This window comes from Meriones unguiculatus, chromosome 7 (genome assembly GCF_030254825.1).
Source record: "Meriones unguiculatus strain TT.TT164.6M chromosome 7, Bangor_MerUng_6.1, whole genome shotgun sequence".
In the NCBI taxonomy this organism is placed as follows: domain Eukaryota; kingdom Metazoa; phylum Chordata; class Mammalia; order Rodentia; family Muridae; genus Meriones; species Meriones unguiculatus.
The window spans coordinates 46,960,832-46,981,226 of NC_083355.1; the positions used below are offsets into that span (position 1 = coordinate 46,960,832).

Here is a 20,395-nt window from a genome sequence, read left to right on the forward strand (position 1 = left end):
AGAAAGCACAAAGAAGAAACTAATAATTATACACATTTTCAGCTCCGAGTAGTTTCTCTTAACATATCGGCCTGTTTGCATCCATGTATGTTGTTTTATTAGCTGAACATCATTCTGTTTGTCTTTCTGTTCCTTTTGGTTCAGTAGAGATACTTTTGCTGCTGTTGTTATTTTGTTATATGTTAATTTACATGTTTGTTATATGTAGCTGGGCTACATAGTCTCACTCTGTAGCTCAGGCTGGCCTGAAACTCAGCATGAAGCTTAGGCTGATCTCAAACTTGTGGCAATTTCTTGCTTCAACCTTCTACACATCAGAGATTACTGGCATGAGTCACAGTCCTCAGTTAGTCAAAAGTATCTTCATTCAACTGGGGTCATGTGATTTTAAATAACTTTCACAAATTATTATTATTTTTTATATGTATGGTTGGTTTGCCTGAATGCATGTCTGTGCACTATGTGTGTGCCTGGTGGCCACAGAGACCAGAAATGTTAGATCCCTTGGAACTGGAGTTAGAGACAGTTGAGAGCCACTGTGTAGGTGCTATAAATAGAACCTAGGTCCTCTGGCAGAGCAGCCAGTGCCCTTAACCACTGAGCCATCTCTCCAGCACCTTAAACACCTTTTCTTTGCAGTTATTTCTTTCTTGTATGTGCATGTATGTGTGAGCCTGTGTGCCCATGCTATGACGTGCATGTGAGGTTAGGAAACAATTTGCAGAACTCCTAGTTCTACCCAAACAGTTCCATCAGTTGGGAACCAAATGTTCAAACACGTGAGCCTAAAGGGGTTATTCTCATCCAAACCACCACATCTTATTCCCTGGCCCCTGGAAAGGCGTGTTCCTAGAGGTGGACTTGGAAATCTCAGAAGCCCATGGCACTCCCGGGTAGCGCACACTGTGCCGTGGCTGCTGTCAAAGATGTCAGCTCCAACGCCAGGCCTGCCGCCATGCTCCCCACAGAGACGCTCACGGACGCTCACCTCCGAAACTGTAAAACCCAAACTAAGCTCTTAGAAGCTGCGTTAGCCATTGTGCATCCGTCTCTAAAGCGTGTGCTTCCCCTCAGGTCTAGGCGGTCGCCGGCAAGCACCTAGTCTCTGTAGCTTGCCTTTGCTAGACGCCTCCCAGAAACAGGATCACAGAGCACGTGTTGTTCACATGGTTCTACCTGAAGAAACTGAGGTGAAGGCAAAAGCATTAAACTCAAATCAGTTGTAGAGTTTGGATTTACTGACAAATACCAGCTACGAAAGAGAATTTCTCCCCTCCTCTCCATAACCTCCCAAGTTTTGTTATTTTTATTTTTACATTTTCTAGAGTTATAACATCCACAATCTGTTCTCTGTGGATAATCACTGTAGCTGCTGACAGTGGTCCCATATGTAAACGCAGTCAGTGCTCATTATCAGTCTGTGTATATAGATTCTCTGTCACTGAGCTCTTTATTTTGTCACCTTCTAAGTGGGTGAGTTTCAGGCTTAAATGGGTTAACATAGTTGGGGCTTTGGTTTTGTTCTGAGACAGAGTCTCATTAGTTTTCCTCTAGTTGGGTGGACACCACAAATACTTGAGAAGTAGCTCTCCCTGCATGGGTAAACCCTTGGGTACCACAGGCCAGGGGCTGAGCTGACAGAAGGCCTTACCACGCTAAGCCATTGTTTCTCAAGCTGTGGGTCCGGACCCCTCTCTTATCGTGCATAGCTGATTGCGATTCACAACAGTAGCAAACTTGCAGTTATAAAGTAGCAATGAAAATGATTTTATAGCAGGGCACAGTGGTGCAGGCCTGTAATACCGGTATTCGGGGAGGCAGAGGCAGGCCATCTCTGTGAGTTCAAGGCCTGCCTGGTCTACAAAGTAAGTCCAGGACAGCAAAGGCTACACAAAAAAACCCTTTCTCAAAAAAAAAAAAAAAAAAAAAAAAAAAAAAAAAAAAAAAAAAAAACAATAACAACAACAACAACAAAAACCCTAAGACAAATTTTTTACAAATTATGGTTAGGGTCACCCCAATACGAGAGAAACTGCATTAAAGGGTCAGAGCATTAGAAAGGTTGAGAACCATTGCAAGAGCTGTAAAGCCCACAAGCTCATCTAGGCCATAGAAGCCAGAGATGTAGGACTGGGTGCTCGGACTGGAGGAACGTTGCTCTGGCCTTTGATAGCCAGGGTGGGTCACTCCCGGCTAGTGAAACGCTTGGTGTCTAAGCACCAGTGAGAGGCAGCGGTGGCAGCAGCAGCAGCAGCCAGCGTTATAGTTATATAGCTCCTAAGCTTTGCATGCTGGGACCCTGGGCTCTTAAAACCTTGACATCTCCCTGAACCTCTTCAGGGGACAACGACCCTCCAAATGTGACCTCTGGCTCCATAGCTTCTGTTTCTCTGGATTCCCATCATCCTTTGCCTTTTCCACCACCTGTGATCCCTACCATTTCTGCCTTTGGTATTTTCTGGCACTGTTCAGCCGCTCCCCTGCCACCATACAGCTTTGGCCACTGCTTCTGCTGCCTCTGCTGCTGCTGCCACCGCCATCATCATCAAGTTACCCACTCAGTCTCCTTTAACCACGGTAGAGACCAGAAGGCAAGGGAAGAGCACTTGAGAAGCCTCCTACGGGGCCTGTGTCCTAACTTCTCTGGGTGGCGTGGGAAGGCGTCCCCCAAAGTGAGCCAAACAACCCTGTGTAGCCAGCAAAGTGGAGTGGTATCATTTGCAGCATTCACAGCACACCTTCAAGTTCTACCAACAGAGGCCTTATCTGGACAGGCTATCAGCCTAGCGTCGTGGGGCATGAGCTTCCTTCCTGAGAGAAGAGCCGCAGCGTCAGCTGGTCATCGGAGTGGCCAGGGCTGCTGACCCAGGTTCCTGGAGCAGGAGTCCTAGCTTAGAGCTCCAGCTCATTACGGCTGAAATGGAGTGTTCTCAGAGTGCAGTAGAGGACTTAAAATAATCAGGTGGTGTACATACTTTTAATCCCAGCATTTAGAATTGCTGAGGCAGGAGGGGTGAATCCAAGGCCATCCTATTAGAGAGGGACTACCAGGCCAGACAGAGGTACCTAGTGAGATCTTAACTGAAAACAGCAAGGCCAGGCCTGGGGATGTATCTCAGTTGACAGTAATTGCCTAAAATGCATGAGGCCCTGGGTTTGATCCCTAACTCTACATAAACTTAATATTGGCACAGCCCTCTGTCAGATGGGAGAATCAGATGTTCAAGGTCATCCTTGGCTACCCTGATCAAGGTTGTCAGAGGCCCTATCTAAAAACAAACAAACAAACAAACAAACAAAACCACTCTCCCCAGCTACAACAACAAACCAAATCGGGTCAACCACCACCACCACCAAAAACAAAAATCAGATATGACTAGGCTGTCTTGGAGGCAGCCCTGTTGTTTGCTAACAGGCTGCTTAGCTGACATTCCCTGCTGCAGGCAGCCAGGCATGGAGGAACGTTGCTCTGGCCTTTGATAGCCAGGGTGGGTCACTCCCGGCTAGTGAAACGCTTGGTGTCTAAGCACCAGTGAGAGGCAGCGGTGGCAGCAGCAGCAGCAGCCAGCGTTATAGTTATATAGCTCCTAAGCTTTGCAAGTTGGGCTCCTAGGGCCTGACAGCTGCCACTCAAATGTTTGAGCGGCTCGCTGCCAAATAGCTGAATTTATTCAAAGGAAATAAATATCAAGAAGTACATCTCAAAGAATTATCACAAAATTAGCATTCCCTAAATATACTATTTATTTATTCATTTTTGTGTGCATTCGAGGCCCTAGGTTGTCTTCCTCTGTTGCTCTGTGCCTTATTTGGTGAGACAGGCTCTCCCACTGAACCTGGACCTCACTGACTCAGCTGGACGTCTTGCCAACAAGGTCCTCCTTTTTCCCAGCTCTGCATTTGGAGTTCTGGGAGTGCTTAGAAGCCCCTACACCCAACTCTCTGCATGGATACTGAGCATCTGAATTCAGGGCTTCAGGCTTATACAACAAGCACTTTACTGACTGAGCCGTGGCCCAAGCACCAAAATTAAAAATTTTTTCTTTCTCTTTTTAAAATGTTATGTGTATGAGTGTTTTTCCTAAGCATATATATGTGGGCCATGTGCGCCTGTGGTGAACTGGCCTCAGAAAGCGTCAGGTTTCCTGGAACTAGAGTTACTAATGTTTGTGAGACACCACGTAGGTGCTGGGAACTGAACCTGGGTCCTCTGAAAGAGCAGCTGGTGCTCCTAACCACTGAGCCAACTCGCTATCCCCCCAATTAGCATCCGTAACAATTACCTTCTTATGATGCTTAACTGTATGTAACCCCAGGCCTAATGCTTCTAGGGAAAGTTGGGCTCCTCTCTCTGTCTTTTTACTACATAGTCCAGGCTGGCCTCAAGCTCAAAGTGATCATCTTCTTGCCTCCGTCCTCTGAGTACTCAAGATTACAAGCATGTGCCCTGGTGCCCAGCTCCTTTAAAAAAAAATTTTTTTAAGTTTTTTTTTTGCTTTTTGAAACAGGGTGTGTAACTCCAGCTGTCTTGGAACTCACTATGTAGACCAAGCTGTCCTTGAACTCACAGAGATCCACTTGCCTCTACTCCCCAAGTGCTGGGATTAAAGTTGTATGCAACCACATCTAGCCTTGATCTTTAAAATTCTTAATGTTGACCCTTTTAATTTTTTTTCTGGCTTGTGGATAACAAGATATTTCATTTAGTTCTTGAAATCCAATACCTTTGTGGGTGTATTAGTCTTTATTGCTATGTAACAAATCACTCCCAAACACAGCACTATAAGACAAGCGTTGTGGTCTCATCGTTGCGTGGGTTACTAACACAGCTTAGTTGGGTTTTTCTCTCAAGGTGCAGTTGAGGTACTGGCTCAAGGTCTCTTTACTGTAGCAAGCTCAGCTGGGAAGGCTGCAGGCTCACGAGTGCTTACTGGCAGGATTCAGACCTTTGGGTGGCGAGCCCCGTTTCCTTACTGGTTGTTGGCTCTCAATTTCTATATATGTGGATTTTTTTTACAGTCTTGAGACCAATCATAGGCACAAGCAAGATAGGCCCAGTCTTTGCCACTGAGCTACACTTTCCATCGATTGCTTCCTTTGTTTAGCGGTTTGCTTCATCAAAGCAAAGAGGACAGGACAGGATGACTAAGAAGGAAGAGATGACATTTTTATGGTCCCCTCACAGAAATGTTAGCCCACCCCTTTGCTGTCATTTACTCATTCAAAGCAAGTTGCCAGGTACACCTGACTTCAGGGGGAGAGGGACTTAAGGAAGCCACTCCCACAGCCAGGAAGTGTGCGCAGAGGTGCATCACAGCATCTCAGGGCCGGTCATGACAGCTCTTCCCGCTGCAGGCCCGCAGCTGGTCCTTCCTCGTTTTATCTCGGAGTGTCTCTGAGGCTTATCAGTTTTCTTTTCCTTATGCTGGGTCATGGTTGGGACTGGTACTTGCATGAGGCAAACAGACATCAACAGAGAAGAATGTGAGAAGACTTGTAAGTCTTTGGCCCTAAGAGTGGGCAGCTCCTCAGTGGCATGTCTCTATACCTCACTCGCGCTGGTTCGCCCTCGCCCTGCTCATCCTCATCTATCCTCCATGCCATCCACTTCTATGATTTTTTTTTGTTTTTTGTCCTCTTAGCAGCCACCGGGAAGTGAGGTTGTTTTTACTGTGTTAGCTCTGTGTCGCTGTTGGTGGTGGTTTTGCTCCTCCAGTTGGTTTATTTCCTCAGGTAAGTCATCTCCCTCTGTGTCTTTTCCTGCTGAGGGCTGGTTTTATCTGTGAGCATGTTCTGTGTCATATCCTTCTCAATTATTCCACAGTTTGAAACAGTGATAAGGTTGTTTGTGTCCCTTCTCCTACCAACTGCCTTCGAGGTTGGATTCTGCCCCCGTTTCTCTCCCTTTCCCCTCCCTTCTTTATTCCTACTTCCTCCCCTTAACTCTTTCCTTTTCCCTCCCTCTCTCTTCTTTGTTTGCTGTTCTTTCTATCCCTTCCTTCCTTAAAAAATATAATTTTTATTTTATGTGTGTGGGGACTGCATGCTGTGTGGAGACATGTGCAGTGCCCATGTGCGTGGGACTGCATGCTGTGTGGAGACGTGTGTGCAGTGCCCATGTGCGTGGGACTGCATGCTGTGTGGAGACGTATGCAGTGCCCATGCAAACCAGAAGAGGGTCCCTTGCCAGACTGCTTGGGGCTGGAGCTACAGGCATTTATGAACTGTCTGATGGGTGCTGTAAGAGCAGAGCACACTTAAGCACTGAGCCATCTCTCTAGCCCTCTTTCCTTCCTATGAGAGAGCAGGTACGTTGAGGATGGTTGTAGACAGGGTTTTCCTAACTTCTCTTTCCACCTTTTCCCCCATTGCCCTATACTTTTTCTCTTTCTTTTCATTATCTTTCTTTCTCTACTTCCTTTCCTCCGTCCTTCCTTCCTGTATGTCTGCGTAGTTCCTGTGGTGTGTACAGAGCACATTCCCCTGTCCTAGGTGTGAGCAGCTCTGCTCAGACACTACACTGGCTGTGCTCTCAGAGTTCTTGACTCCAGTCCAGGCTTCTCTGTCGCTGTCCTCTTCTGCACAGGGGCTGCAGTTTGAGTTGAGCATTAGGTTGTAGAAGTTTCTGAGGGAATTACAGAACCAGGTAGAAAGGAGTCTTTGTTGGGGTACCTAGGCTTGGCTCCTAGTCAGCGGGGCTCCTTGTGTAATTGATGGGTGCAGCCCCTTCTGGGATAGGTGCTGCCTGCTGGTGGAGGTGGGGCAGGAAAGTTCAGGTTCCCCATTTTGCAGCAGCTTCTCCCACCGGCTCTCTGTTAAAGACACTGATGAGCTGTATCCTCCTCCAGAGAGGAAGGCTTTGTAGAGCGGCTCTGGGGAGACTGAGGAGCAGACACTGTAGAATCATCTGCTTTTCTGCATGCCTGCCAGCATTTAATGTTTATTTCATTAGATTTTGCTCCTGTCTTTGGTGAAGATGCTTTTCTCTGCCTTTCGGCTTCTGGAGAGAAGGAAAGTCCATGGTGCAAGCTTAGCCACCATCTTGACCTGGGAGCTGCCCCAGATGACCTCTAAGGCCCTTTCCAACTCAGATTTGATCCTGACATTGAACTTGCTCCCTACCCAAGGTAGAATGGAGCAGAGCCAGCATGGGCATCTCTGAGGCACCTAGAGTGGGCTGTGGTGGCTGTCCTTTTTGACCTTGAGGACTCCTGAGGCAGTGTGGGATGAACCAGGGTGTGTGTCTCCTGGAGCTGTGGTCATGGATCATCTGAGAGTCATCTTCTGGGACAGACATTGCTCAAAGTGCTGCCTCAGCTCTTCAGAACTCTCCTACTACTTCCTGAGACCACCCCTGAGGACTTCTGGGGGAAACCCTTTGTTTTCTGCTCTTTGACCTTGAGTAATCAGCACCCCACCCCCAGGCCTGCCTCAGTGGGGCTGAAAGAGGCATCTTCTTGCTAGGATCCAGCAGGTGTCTCTCCTTGTGTGGCAGCGCAGCCCACCAGGAAAGCTCACACCCTGACAAGATTCTCCAGGAGGACCTCAGAGCATGTGGCCTTGTTTTCTGGCTGCCAGCTTACCAGGTGGTTGGGTGGTTGATGGCCTCTGAAGACCAGTCAGTGCCCTGTGCTCCATGCCAGTCCCTGCCATTACAGGTTGGCAGGCCTACAGATAGAACATGCCAGCCACATGGCTGCTTGCTGGCAGCCAGACTGTACTCTGAGTCTGTCCTGCCTGACTCAGCCATGCTGCATGTGGCATTTCTGCATAAGCAGGGGAGGTTGCTTGGTTTTTCCTGGATACCACGAGTCCAGAGGGGACAGTGGCTTTCTTCCTTCCCAGTGGGTCTTAGAATCCATTCTTCAGAGATCAGCCAGTGCTCAGTTTGGAGGCTGAGGTGGGCTCAGGTTGAAGACACAGGCTGTGGGGGCTGACCCTGCCCAGGATGTACTGTCCTCTTCCCTCCTGTGTGCGTGCCTACCTTTGTGATGAGAGTTGCACGTGTGTGACGGCACGAGTGCGTGTATGTTTTGTGCCTGGATGTGTACAGAGGGTGTGTGTGAGAGAGTGTGTGACTGGCCCTGTTCTGAGACCACAATGCTGTGTGGGCATGGGAGGCTTCTCTGCAGCTACTGTTCAGTCTGTGGCTGTGCATTCACTGTGAAGTTTGGTTTTTGTTTCTGAGATGGTGTCTTGCCATGTTGGTCAGGCTGACTCAAACCCTTGGACTCTCGTGATCAACTGCCTCGGCCTCCCAAGTGGCCGGACCTTACAGGGAGCCTTCTATTCCTGGTGCCATGCTTGCTTTGACATTTTATGTATCTCCTCTGTTACCTGCATGTATGTGTACATGTGATTTGTGAGTGTTGTGTGTGCATGTGCACTGAAGCTTACATGCACATGTGTGATGCACTGCACATATGAAGTTGTATGCACAGGAGTCTGAGTATGATCATGCTGTCGCAGCTCAAGGATGAAATGTCAGAGGTCCGGGGCTCTCCAGCACAGGCCATTTCTCAGGCCCTCATAGCCATCAGGAGTTAAGTCAGGGTGCAGGGAAGCCACCAGACCCCGAGGAGGAGCCCAAGGCAGACTCAGATTTCCCCTGTGAAGCTCCCTCCAGGCAGGTGTAGAGGAGATGATAGGGCCTGGGAAATGGAGAGGTCTGGATCACGCCGTGAGCCGTGGACAGGAGGATGTAGGGTGCAGACTGAGGAGTCATGCAGGGCCAGCCGGTGCTGGAATTTGTCTGCCTCCTTGAACCTAAGGGAAAGCATCTCAGCAGCAGTTGGCGGCTGTGTCCTGTGTCCTGGCTGGGTCAGCCACACTGGGCAGGAACGCTGATGAGGAAGGGTTGAGGAAAAGCAAGTTAGGGGACATGCCAATGTGACATATATGTGGCTGTCCAAGAGGGACTTGGACCTGAGAGATGAGCAGTTGAACAAATTCTTCAAAATTAGAGACTAAAAGACAATTTATATTTATTTAATGTATGTGTATGTGGTGTGTGTGTGTGGTGTTTGTGTGTGTGTGTGGTGTGTGTATGTGGTGTTTGTGTGTGTGTGGTGTTTGTGTGTGTGTGGTGTTTGTGTGTGTGTGTGTATGTGTATGTGGTGTGTGTGTCTGTGTGTGTGTGTGTGTGGTGTGTGTATGTAGTGTTTGTGTGTGTGTGTGTGTGGTGTTTGTGTGTGTGTGTGGTGTGCTTATGCCATGGCGCATGTGTGGAGGTCAGAAGACAGCTTCCAGATATTGATCCTCTTTGTCCTTCCACCCTTGGTGTCCAACTCAGTATAGAACCTGGGGTCATCAGGCTTGCTGGCAAGTGCTTTTACCTGGTGAACCACCTTGGCCAGCCTTGGTGTGTTTGTTCCCTTTCTTTCTTTCTTTCTTTCTTTCTTTCTTTCTTTCTTTCTTTCTTTCTTTCTTTCTCTCTCTCTCTCTTTCTTTCTTCTTTTTCCTTCCTTTCTCTCTCTTCTTTCTTTCTTTCCTTTCTTTCTTTTTCTTTATTTCTCTTTCTTTCTTTCATTCTTTTTCTTTTTCCTTCCTTTCTCTCTCTTCTTTCTTTCTTTCCTTTTCTTTATTTCTCTTTCTTTCTTTCATTCGTTCTTCTTTTTCCTTCCTTTCTCTCTTCTTTCTTTCTTTCTTTCTTTCTTTTTCCTTCCTTCCTTTCTTTTTCTTTCTTTCTCTCTTTTTCTTTCTTTCTTCTTTTTCCTTCCTTCCTTTCTCTCTCTTTCCTTTCTTTATCTTTCTTTCTCTCTCTCTTTCTTTCTCTTTCTTTCCTTCATTTTTTTCTTCTCTTTCTTTCTTTCATTCTTTCTTTCTTCTTTTTCCTTCCTTTCTTCCTTACTTTCTCTTTCTTTCTTTCTTTCTTTCTTTCTTTCTTTCTTCTTTTTCCTTCCTTCCTTCCTTTCTTTCTCTCTTCTTTCTTTCTTCTTTCTTTCTTCTCCTTCCTTCCTTCCTTTCTTTCTCTCTCTTGCTTTCTTTCTTTTCTTTTTTTCTTCTTCTTCCTTCCTTTCTTTCTCTCTCTTGCTTTCTTTCTTTTCTTTCTTTCTTCTTCTTCCTTCTTTTCTTTCTCTCTGTTTCTCTCTCTTGCTTTCTTTTCTTTTTTCTTCTTTTTCCTTCCTTCCTTTCTTTCTCTCGCTTTCTTTCTTTTCTTTCTTTCTTCTTTTTTCTTCCTTCCTTTCTTCCTTCCTTTCTCTCTCTCGTTTTCTTTCTTTTCTTTCTTTCTTCTTTTTTCTTTCTTCCTTTCTTCCTTCCTTTCTCTCTCTCTTTCTTTCTCCTTCCTTTCTTTCTTTCTTTCTTTCTTTCTCTTTCTTTTTTCTTTCTTTCTTTTGACAGGATCTCACTAGATAGCCCAGACATGTGCCACCATGGCTGAAGTTGCAGACATGTGCAAAGGTAACAGGCACACATCACCATGGCCAAAGTTCCAGATATGCACCACCATGGCTGAGGTTACAGGCATGTGCTAAGGTTATAGGCATGGCTGAGGTTACAGGCACACACCATCTGATTGTTTGGTCTTTATTTGAAGCCAAGTCTGACTATATCATATGGTCACTGAGTGAGGACTGGGCTGTACCTGCCTGTGAAGGCCACAACTGTGTGTGACCAGGTTTTCAGCTGCAGAAGCACCATATGTCTGTCTAGGTTCCCCCACATCCCCATGCAGAGAGGGAACCAAGGCCCAGAGGCAGGTGTGCAGGACCTTCCCAAGGTCCCCAGCAGGTGTCCCACCCTTTGTGGCAATGCCACTCCTTGAGTCCATAAGGTTGGGCTTTCACTACTCAAGAGACTGTAATTATGGGATTAGAAGGCAGGCTGTCTCCATGGCCCTCTGCCCCTCAAAGCCGCAAGTAGAGTGATGGATTTGGTGGCATGGTGCCTGTTTCCAGGTGTGTCTGAGGAAGCCTGGCACCCCTAGGCAGCTTGATCATCTTGAAAGGCCCCATTGTGGCGGCAGCTTCTCTCTGAGGGGCTCTATTTTGGGACCAGGATCCACCCTCGTCCAGCTGGAAAAAGGGAAAGTATATTTCAGTGTGTCCTGTGGGTGTGGGGAGGGCAGGGGTGGGTGTGTGACACCGCTCAGGAGAGTATGTCCCTGTAGCTGTAGGTATCCAGTCTGTGTGGAGGAAGAGAGGACTCAGAGGCAGGCTGAAGTACATGGAGAAAGAGGCTTCTGGCCGTGGTAGACGAGCACCGATGCAGGATACCACAGCGAGGGCAGGTGCCCTGGGCCATGCCTTCATGTGCTCCAGAATCTGGGTAGACAGGCCCTGTCAAAATGGAATGCAGGGCTTTGGCCTGCTTGGGCCTCACCCGCGTCCTGCCCACCAGTGACTTCCTGCTTCCCACTACTGTGGGTTCCCAGCCCTTGTTCCTAGGCCTAGAAGGAGACCCACCCTGACCTCAAGGGCCTCCTTGGTACTTGGGGCATGAAGGGCCAGAAGCAACAGCCACAAGAAACCAGGTTAGGTAGAGAGCTCACAGAGGCCGCTTAGTGTCTATTCTCTTCTTCACCAGATTGGCTCATTCTCCGGCCCACCCAGCGTGGCGGCGCATGCCAGCCTCTTGCTGCTGCTCACAGGGTTGTCTGCTGGGCACTGTTTGTAAAGCTTTTGCCTAGTGGGCTCCTGCGCTCTTTCTAGCTCATCTGACTGCCCCTATGTCTCTGCCAGGGTCCCTTCTGTCCAGGACTCCCTCCCCATCTGATTCCCCATACTGGCCTTTAAAGCACAGAAGTCACTGGAGGCCCCTGGGAGTTCTTTAGGCCAAAGGCCTTCCTGATCTCACTATGTGCAGGCAAGATATGGAGGAGAGAGCCTCTCTGGAAGGTGGCCCTTGAGCCTGGGTGCCCTGGTCTGTGACACAGTATGATGATAACCCTATCAAATTACCTGACCCAAGGGGGGCAACAGAGTGGCAGTGCCCAGCATACAGTAGGTGGTGTTCTTTCTGGTGCTGTTTTTCTCATTTCTCTGCCTTTGGGATATGAAGCTTTGGGTTCCCAAGCCTGTGCTGCCTTGGGCATAGCCCCGTGACTCCAGGAATGACTAATACCACCCTGGCAATAAGCTCTCCAGAGCTGAGAGAAGGGAGCCTTTCCTCCTCTTTCTCTGGTTGCTTCATTAAGCTCTTCTTGAGTGAGGGGAATGAGGATTGTCCTAATCCGCTGGCACCAGGTAGCACGGTACAGAGGGCTGAGTGAGACGGCCAGCCAGGAGTAGAGGACACTGGGAGCAAGGCGGGGGTGGGGTGGGGGATGGGATGGGGTGGGCACTGGAACGGGCTTGAAACCTTGAGTTTCGGGTTGGCTTTGCCCTGGGTCAGCTATGACCTGAGAAAAGCCTTGGCCTTGGCTAGGAATTACCTTTGTTTGCACAATGGCTATGCCACCGCTTGCTGGGGGCCCGGGTGGGGGGGTGAGGTTGGGAGAGGTGTTTGAGAGAAGCCGGTCTAGAGGTTCCTAGGAGCCTTTCGAGTACATGCAGTCATCAGGAGAAAACGCACAGAAGGTGGGCCAGCTGAGACCTTGGCCTTTCTGTCCCAAGGCCACACATGTGGAAGTGCTCTGGCATTCCTGTTGTTTCTTCCTTCTGGGGCTCCCTGGGTGACCCCTAAGGGCTGGGTCTTGGGGGCTATGAACCAGAGTTCTCAAACCAGGGGACTGTTGCTTATCTTGAGATCTCAGTGGCAACCTGCCAATCTGTCCTGGGGCCTGCCATTCCAGACCCCTTCTACCCACCAGTCTCCACAATGCCTTCCTCAGGGAAGCCTCAGTTTCCTCTCTGTGCAACTGAGGAACTGTGGGAGGGATGGGTGCCTGAGGTGGGGACAGTCTCATCCAGGCCATCCTCTGTCCACAGGTGTTCCTGGCCCTCGGGGAGCTCCTTCTGTCTTGCAACTGGGCGGTAGTTGCTGATATCCTATTGGTAGGTATGGATTGCATGTTGGACCTAGAACTTTTGAGTAGCCTGGGGATTGGGGAGGACTTCGGAGGCAGGAGCTTAAGGTCACTTCACAGTGTCTGTAGACAAAGTACCCCCTTCCTAACAGTCTCAACTGCTTCCTCTACCACTGCACATGAGCATAAAAGCCCAGAGAGGGCAGGTGTGCGCCAAGGTCATTCAATGCCAAGGCTCTGAGCTAGGAATGGCGCGTAGGTTTTCTTTGCTTTGTCAGCAAGCTACTTCTCAGTAAGTGGGCTCCTTGCTCTGTACTTTAGGGTCACAGAGAGGCTTGCTTGACTTAGAGCACTTAACCACGAAACCTTCCTGGCTCCAGCCCATCCCACCCCATGGATTATGTCAAGGGCTGGCTGGGCTAAGATGAGACCTAACGCTGTTCCCACCACGTGAGTTTGGTGTCCAGAGTCCAGCCGCTCCTTCTCCAGCTCCATCCTGTGTTCAGCCTCTCAGCCGCCTCTGAGGAGACACGGGGACTTTGGACATTGTGAAAGTCTGAACCTCTGTTGATAACAGGGCTCCTGAGCCAAGAGCGCCCTGAGTGCCCTCCTGCTGCTCCTGGCAGACTAGTACAGTCTAGCACAGGGCAGAGGGTTCTGGGAGGCCTGGCCACAGGGAGAAAGCTGTCTGGAGGAGGAGCTCAGGCTGCAACCACTTCTAGACAGACCTGGGCCGCAGCTCTCCACCTGCCCTTTGCCACTCACTCCTGAGACAGACCTGAGCCTCAGCCCTCCACCTGCCCTTTGTCACTCACTAGCCATGTGACTTCAGGCAGGTTGTTTGGTTTCCTGATAAGAAAAATGGGGATAGAATGTTAGCACCATTGTTGTGAGAGTGGAGGGAAAGATGACCTGTAGAAAGTTTAGCCCAGTATCAGGCATAGGGGTTAATGGGTGGGATTGTGGCCCTGAGGCTTCCATGCTCAGCTTCTGTCTCCTAAAGTGGTCTTGAGGTCCTAGAATCTCACTTTAGAATGTCATTTAATCAGACAGCAAGGGCTGCTTGAACACTATGTTAATAGGACGCTCACTGCCTGCCATGGCCCAGGCTCAGCCCTGTCTTTGGCTCTAGGGAACATATCAGCTGCAGAAATGGCCAACCTTCCCTGACCCTTCCTCTGCACTGGAGACCGGGGCTCCAGCACAGACTCAGCCACAGACCTGGCAAATGGCCCTGGGCCTCAGTTCCCTTGCCCATAGAAAAGTCTAATTATTACCTGCCTAGTGGGGTGGATGAGGCCGCCTGAGGGAACATCCACCCTCCACATAGCTCATCCCCTCTCAGGCGATTCAAGCGGTACTGAACCCACCCCCCACAGCTTCCTCTGCTCACCCCCAGCTGGGATCTCTTTTCCACATGACAGCTCGGAAGATATGTGAAGGCTGCATGGCATCGCTAAGTCTATTTCTGCTGGAATCATTAACCTGGCAGAGCCAGGCACTTTGTAGGGCTGAAGAGGAGTGTGCCCACAACTTGGAACGAGGAAAAGGGTAGTTCTGGGGGTGAGCTAGAATCTGGACTTTATGGGGGGGGGGCTGACCACATGCAGCCCAGCCTACAACTCTCCAAGCCCTTCATGGCTTGGAGGCTTCTGCTCTAGCCAGCTCCATGCTCTTTTCTCTGCCTTCTCTTTTGCTCTAAGCCCAATAGCCCACAATGATCTTTCTATATTAAACAGGGTTGGGGGTGATAGGAGTGAAACCTTTTCAGCTCCCATTTTTCTAGCTTTCTGGCAGAAAACCAGGACTGGGCTCAGGAGGCATGGTTTCAGGGCCTAGAAGGGGCTCTCTGTCCAGTGTAGGGGTATAAATTTACAGGAGAGAGTACACTGCACACCTGGCAGAAAGCCAAGCTGCAGGGGACAGGTTTGGAGACTGGGGTCCCATAGAGGAAACAGGACAGGGGACGAACTTATGTGGGGACAGGTTTGCAGGAAGTGGTGGAAGGGCTGCTGTACTGGCTCCTAAGCGGCAGCTGAACTTCCTTTGGGTTGCTGTGAGGGTATTGCAGCGGGAGACTGCTCTCAATCGAGAGAGAGAGCCAAGAGGTCTAAAAGGAAACAGGTAGAGAGCCTGTGTGTTCTTGGGGAGCTGGAGCCTGAGTGTAGGTGAGAGGGGAGAGAATGGACAACAGAACTTGAGGGCATTCTAGAAATCTGGTCTTTATACCTATCTCGCCACCCACCAGCTGAGATAGAGGTCTTGGCCAACCCATTGACCTCTCACTTAGCTCAAATGTACAATAGATGGAGAAGTAGCTATCCCTGGCTGTGCTCCAGGCCATAAGCAAGCAAGGAGCTAAGCCTGTACCATTTGTGTTCCTGAGGAGGTGGATCCAGTCCCCAGCAGTCCTGCTCAGCACACTGCTTTCTCCACCTGGGAGAATCGAGTCTCTCAGATGAGAGACCTGTCAAGGGCCGCCTACTCCAATGGGCTCTCATACTTCCTTCTTCCTGAGACAACTTGGAGGAGCTGGCCACTGACTGCGGGCTCTCATCCTCAGCGTCTGACTGGGTGGGTGGAGAGTGGGTCCTGGAGCCGCACTTCCAGTGGGCCTCCCACAGAGGCCAGACCCAGCAGTCTCCAGCATAGCTTATGGGTTTGCAGTCATTGCTCCAGCCCACAGGTTCCTTCCAAACTTCTTCCTCTGCTCATTCACGCATCCTCATGAGGAGCTCACTCCCACACCCTCCCCACACATCTCCTCCTGGCTTGACTATGCCTTAGGCATTTTTTTTTCTCCTGGAAAGACCAAGAAGGTGTCTCTCTGTGTCCCTGAATGTGTTCCAGGAGCCTCCAGCTGCCCACCCAGGCTGGTCTTCATTGGCTCTCTCTTCCTCCCAGCCCCGAGCACAAGGATGTTCAAGGATCAGCAGCATCACCACTCTCCAGGGGTGTCTGGCCACAGGGGTTGAGTTGGGGAGCACAGAGGGCAAGCTGCCAGGAAATCTGTCCATAGAGATTGTCTCTCCAGCTTCCCATAAGGTGGTGGCTGGCTGCACCTCAATCGCCCCCAGCTATAAAGGGAACTGCTTTTCTGAGAAGGGAGAGTCAACACAGGTGTTTTTGTCTCAGAAGCTGGTGAACCTGGAATGTTGGAAACCCAAAGCCACTCATTTTCAAAATTACCCACCCTCCGGCCTGCCAGGTGCTGCTAGGCCCAGCCTTTGCAGAGCTGTAGGCACCAGAGGAAGCAGGGAGGTGGGACCTATGTTTCCCTGTACCAAAAAGATATGGAGTGAGCTTGCAGGGACCTTACCTTGCAGCCCCAGCCCGAAGCGGACCTGTGTGGGTCCTTGAGGCCTTGTTTAGGAAGCCAAAGCTGAGCCTGTCTCCCCAGAACCACCAATGACTAATCACATAATTATGGGGTGAGAAGGAAATCCTGAGAAGGTGCAGAGCTGTGGTCGGGTCCTCCTCCAGTGCTGGCAGGTCCTGGTGGTGGCAGGGTGCCCAGCTTCCTTACCATGTGGGGAGAGAACCTTGGCCCCAGTGACCTCCCACATACCATGTGACTGCCCATAGTGGCTCCCCAGCTCTGCCCTGCCCACCCACAAGCCCCTCTTCTAGCTGACCTCCTGTGTCTGTCTGGTAGGGTTCTGGAATCCAGAGTCATAATTTTGGGTTTCTACCTTCCTATGTCACCTTTGACCCCTCTCTATAAGACACTGATTCTCCTGCCCATAGGCAAGACCACTGAGGGGCCTTTTGTTTTTCAAGACAGTAGCCCTGGCTGTCCTGGAACTCGCTCTGCAGACCAGGCTGACCTCAAACTCAGAGATCTGCTTGACTCTGCCTCCCAAGTGCTGGGATTAAAAGCATGTACCATCTCCACTGGTCTTTATTCTCTTTCTCTTTCTTTCTTTTCTTTCTCTTGAGACAGGCTCTCACTATATAGCCCTGGCTGTCAGAGAACTCACTGTGTAGACCAACACACAGAGATCCACCTGCCTGAGCCTAAGTGCTGGGGTGAAAGGCGTGAGTCACCAGAACCTGCTCTGTCTTCTTAGCCTCACTGTCTACCTTCAGATGCTGAGTAATGAACACATCAACATGGCTGAAAATGCCAGCTCCCCTTGCTCCTAACAGCAGAGGGTCAGGGGTCAGGAGGCCAGTCCCTCCGAGGAAAGAGTCTGCCATCCAGGCTGGGCCTTGCTGCTTCCTGGCTGGGCTGCTCTGGGCAATTTAATTACTTGCTCTGTGGAAGGTTTTCCTATATATAAAATGCAGGAAATAATCGTATCTCTTTTATGACTTGTTGGAGTGGATATATAAAAGCACATGCAGGAAGCAGTCATTAAATGCTATTATTATTATTATTATTATTATTATTATTATTATTATTATTGAGTCCGGTCCCCTGAGGTCTGGGGGACCGGACTCAAGAACAACCATCTCCTTGGTGGCTGCCACAGTGCGGAGTATCTCTGAGACTAGTCTTCCAGGATGGGCTGCTTGGCTGACTTGGTTAGCAGATTTTCACTAGGCCCCCTGCTCCTAATTTATTGTAGTACTCCAGAGACACAGGAGAAATAAGGGGTTTTGCTATTAATGAAAGATAAGAAAATGGCTCAAGAAAGGACCCCTCTCAGTTCCAGGGGGCATACACTCATTTAAATGTGGTGCTTCTCTGTGTGTGTGTGTGTGTGTGTGTGTATGTGTGTGTGTGGTGTAAAGGCAGGCCCCTGCACCTGAGAGGACTTCACAGAGGAGACGACATAAGGGTAAGTCATAAGTGATAAATAGTGCTTCCCCTGTTGGCTCAGTGAGGGCAGGCCTTCCACGCAGGAAGCACACATGCCCAGGGCATCCTGCTAGCAGGACGGGTGTTCATGAGAAGCGTCTGAGTATAACTGAATGACACTGAGCACAGTTCTCAAGGTGGGTACTATCATTATCCCATTTAGAGAGGAGACAGGAAAAGCTGAAGCGACTTGCCCAGAGATGCACAGCTAATGGGTAGGGATCGGGAGTGGACCCCAGACTGTCTGACTCCAGAAGCCACATTCTTGATGTCCTTACCTTCTTGCATGGAGCTGTGTGAGCTGCCCTGCACTGGGCACACTTATCTGAACTGATCTCTGGAGCTCGAAACTGAGATACTGCCCTACCACTGTGGTCCTAGCCATGCAGGTCCTCCCAGCTCAACTATAAACTCTCACTAGTGTCTCTGTTCAGTGCAGTGCTCCTTCCCCACTATGCCTGTCCTGGGGAGGTGTCTGGGCCTTGGGGGACCTGAGTCCTGGAGTGGGACTCAGGTCTTGGAAGTCAGTAATCCCTCCCTCTGGGCAGGGGCATACAGGAGGAGGGGGAGCGGCTTCCTTCTTCCCCAGCTGGGAAGCTTACCTCTGGGTGCGTGTGTTTTGCAGTCAGTAGTGGTGCCCAGGTGCCGGGGCACAGCAGAGGCGCTCCAGATCACCGTGGCCCACATCCTGGGAGACGCTGGCAGCCCCTACCTCGCTGGACTTGTAAGGAGTGTCTGAGTGTGTGCAGTGGGGAGGAATTTGGGAGGTGCTGTTCTTGACAAGGTCCTGGGGCCACCTGGTGGGCCTGGCAAACACCCCTCTTTTCATGGCAGATCTCCAGTGTCCTGCAGGCTGAGCGCCCCAACTCCTACCTGCAGCGCTTCCTTGGCCTGCAACACAGCCTGCTGTGCTGTGCCTTCGCCATCATACTGGGTGGCGGCTGCTTCCTGCTGACTGCACTGCACCTGGAAGGAGACCAGGCCCGGGCCAGGCGATCTGGTAAAGGTGCTCCCACTCCTCATCCCCTAGCTAGGCTCCAGGTTGAACGCTTCTGGACTGGGAGTGACTGCCTCTGCTTCTGGATGGCTCATTCCAGAGCATTTCTTATGGCCCTGCCCTATGCCAGGCAAGGTAGCAACTGTCAGAGAGAGACAGAATTAGGCCAAGTCTGAGCCCTCATGAAGCTGACGCTTTAGTGGCTACAGATCAGAAACAGAAAAAGGGTAATGTAAGTGCTACTGTAAAGACAAAAGACAGGGAAAAAGGTTGACAAGGACAGATGGTTCTCATTGCAGTGGTGACATTGAAGTGAAAAAGCAAAGAGGAAAAGGGGGTGATCCAGGACTCAGTCTCTTGGAAGGGACTCTAGGAGGTGAGACCAGCTAGTGCCAGTGGTGGGAATGTGCCTGGTGTGTTGTGTTGAGGACTGACAAGGCGGCCAGTGAGACTGTAGCCCGAGTGAGGGGGGTGATAGGGGGAGTGAGGGAAGCAGAGCACAGAGGAAATCCTTGGACAGACTGTGGCCTTCCCTGAGAGTGAGGTAGGAGGCACTGTGAGTTTCCAGAGGGGAGGTCCTGAGGGCCTTTCATCCCCAGGGCTGTTGAATTGAGAACAGAATTCAGGGTGCCAGACTTGGGGCAGAGAGGTCTCCGAAGGCTCTGGACACTTACCGGAGGAGCCAAGTCCACAGTGGTGGCACTAAAGAGGACTGATTTGGGATTTATTATGCAAACGGAACCTCAAGCGTTTGTTAGAGATTGTCCCCATGCCTGGTCTCCAAGCCTCTTCTGCCTCCTTTGGGCTGGCTGATTATCTTTCTGCCTTCTGTAGGAACCCTGGACAAGGACGTAGCCAGCAGGAGCACTGAGAGCCAATACCTGCTCTCTGGGACCAGCACCCCAGCAGAGGAGGCCTGAGTCCCGGTCCTGCAGTGAGCAGGCTCCATCCTACCTACATCCTCCTGGTAGCCTCCCATCTTGGCTGTGACTCAGGGACTCCAGCTAAGCTTACTTGCCACTTGTTCAGTCCCGGCTGGGGAGCTGCCAGGGCCCAGGGCTGGCTGGATTGAGCTGTCACCACCCTCCTGGGAGGCTGATCCCTGTGTCTGCACCCAGCAGGGAGGCCAGGCCCTTATTAAAGCATGGCCAGTGCAAAGCCCTCAGATTTCAGAGTTTCTTAGACCATCTCATTATTTATAGCTTTATGAAGCCTCTGCAGGAAGGAGGAGCGAGAGAGAAGAGGGCAGGCCAGGCCAAGGATTCAGGTAGTCTTTGGGGACCCTGAGGGAGTTGCTCAGCTTTGGTGTCTGGGTGACACACACACACACACACACACACACACACCCTGTTAGCTTCTCACTCAGATCCAGTTTCTCCTGTTTGAAAAGGCAGGGGAGAAACAAAATAACCCTCTGTGAGAATTCATCATCTGAGTGAGAGGTGGTCTTGGTGGTAGGTTCCCTGTGGCTGCTGGTGTGGGGGTGTGACCCCCTCAAGCTTCTGCAAATTGCAGAGGGAGCTGCCTCCAAGCCACATGCAGAGCAGCTCACATGACTGTTCACACATAATCCTGGAAGTAGCCCCCTTCTCTCCAGCATAGGCTTTGACCCCAGCATCTCCACGGGGAGGGCTGGTTCTGTGGGGCCCATGCTTGGCACTGGGTTCTGAGCAGCTGGGCTCAATGG

At 50.3% G+C, this 20,395-nt stretch overlaps 1 protein-coding gene across 3 annotated transcripts in view; it reads left to right on the top strand.

The window, feature by feature from the left end:
• Spns3 (SPNS lysolipid transporter 3, sphingosine-1-phosphate (putative)) overlaps positions 1-19,880 on the top strand; it is a 50,445-nt gene extending 30,565 nt beyond the window's left edge. For 2 of the 3 annotated variants that reach the window (XM_060387342.1, XM_060387343.1), the window contains 4 exons: positions 12,870-12,935; positions 18,337-18,435; positions 18,546-18,717; positions 19,543-19,880. In XM_060387342.1, the coding sequence (XP_060243325.1) occupies positions 12,870-12,935; positions 18,337-18,435; positions 18,546-18,717; positions 19,543-19,628 (423 nt within the window). In that variant the 3' untranslated portion in view covers positions 19,629-19,880. The remainder of the gene's footprint in view (positions 1-12,869; positions 12,936-18,336; positions 18,436-18,545; positions 18,718-19,542) is intronic. The other variant, XM_021657398.2, reaches the window with a different exon arrangement.
• Positions 19,881-20,395: the final 515 nt, after the last annotated feature.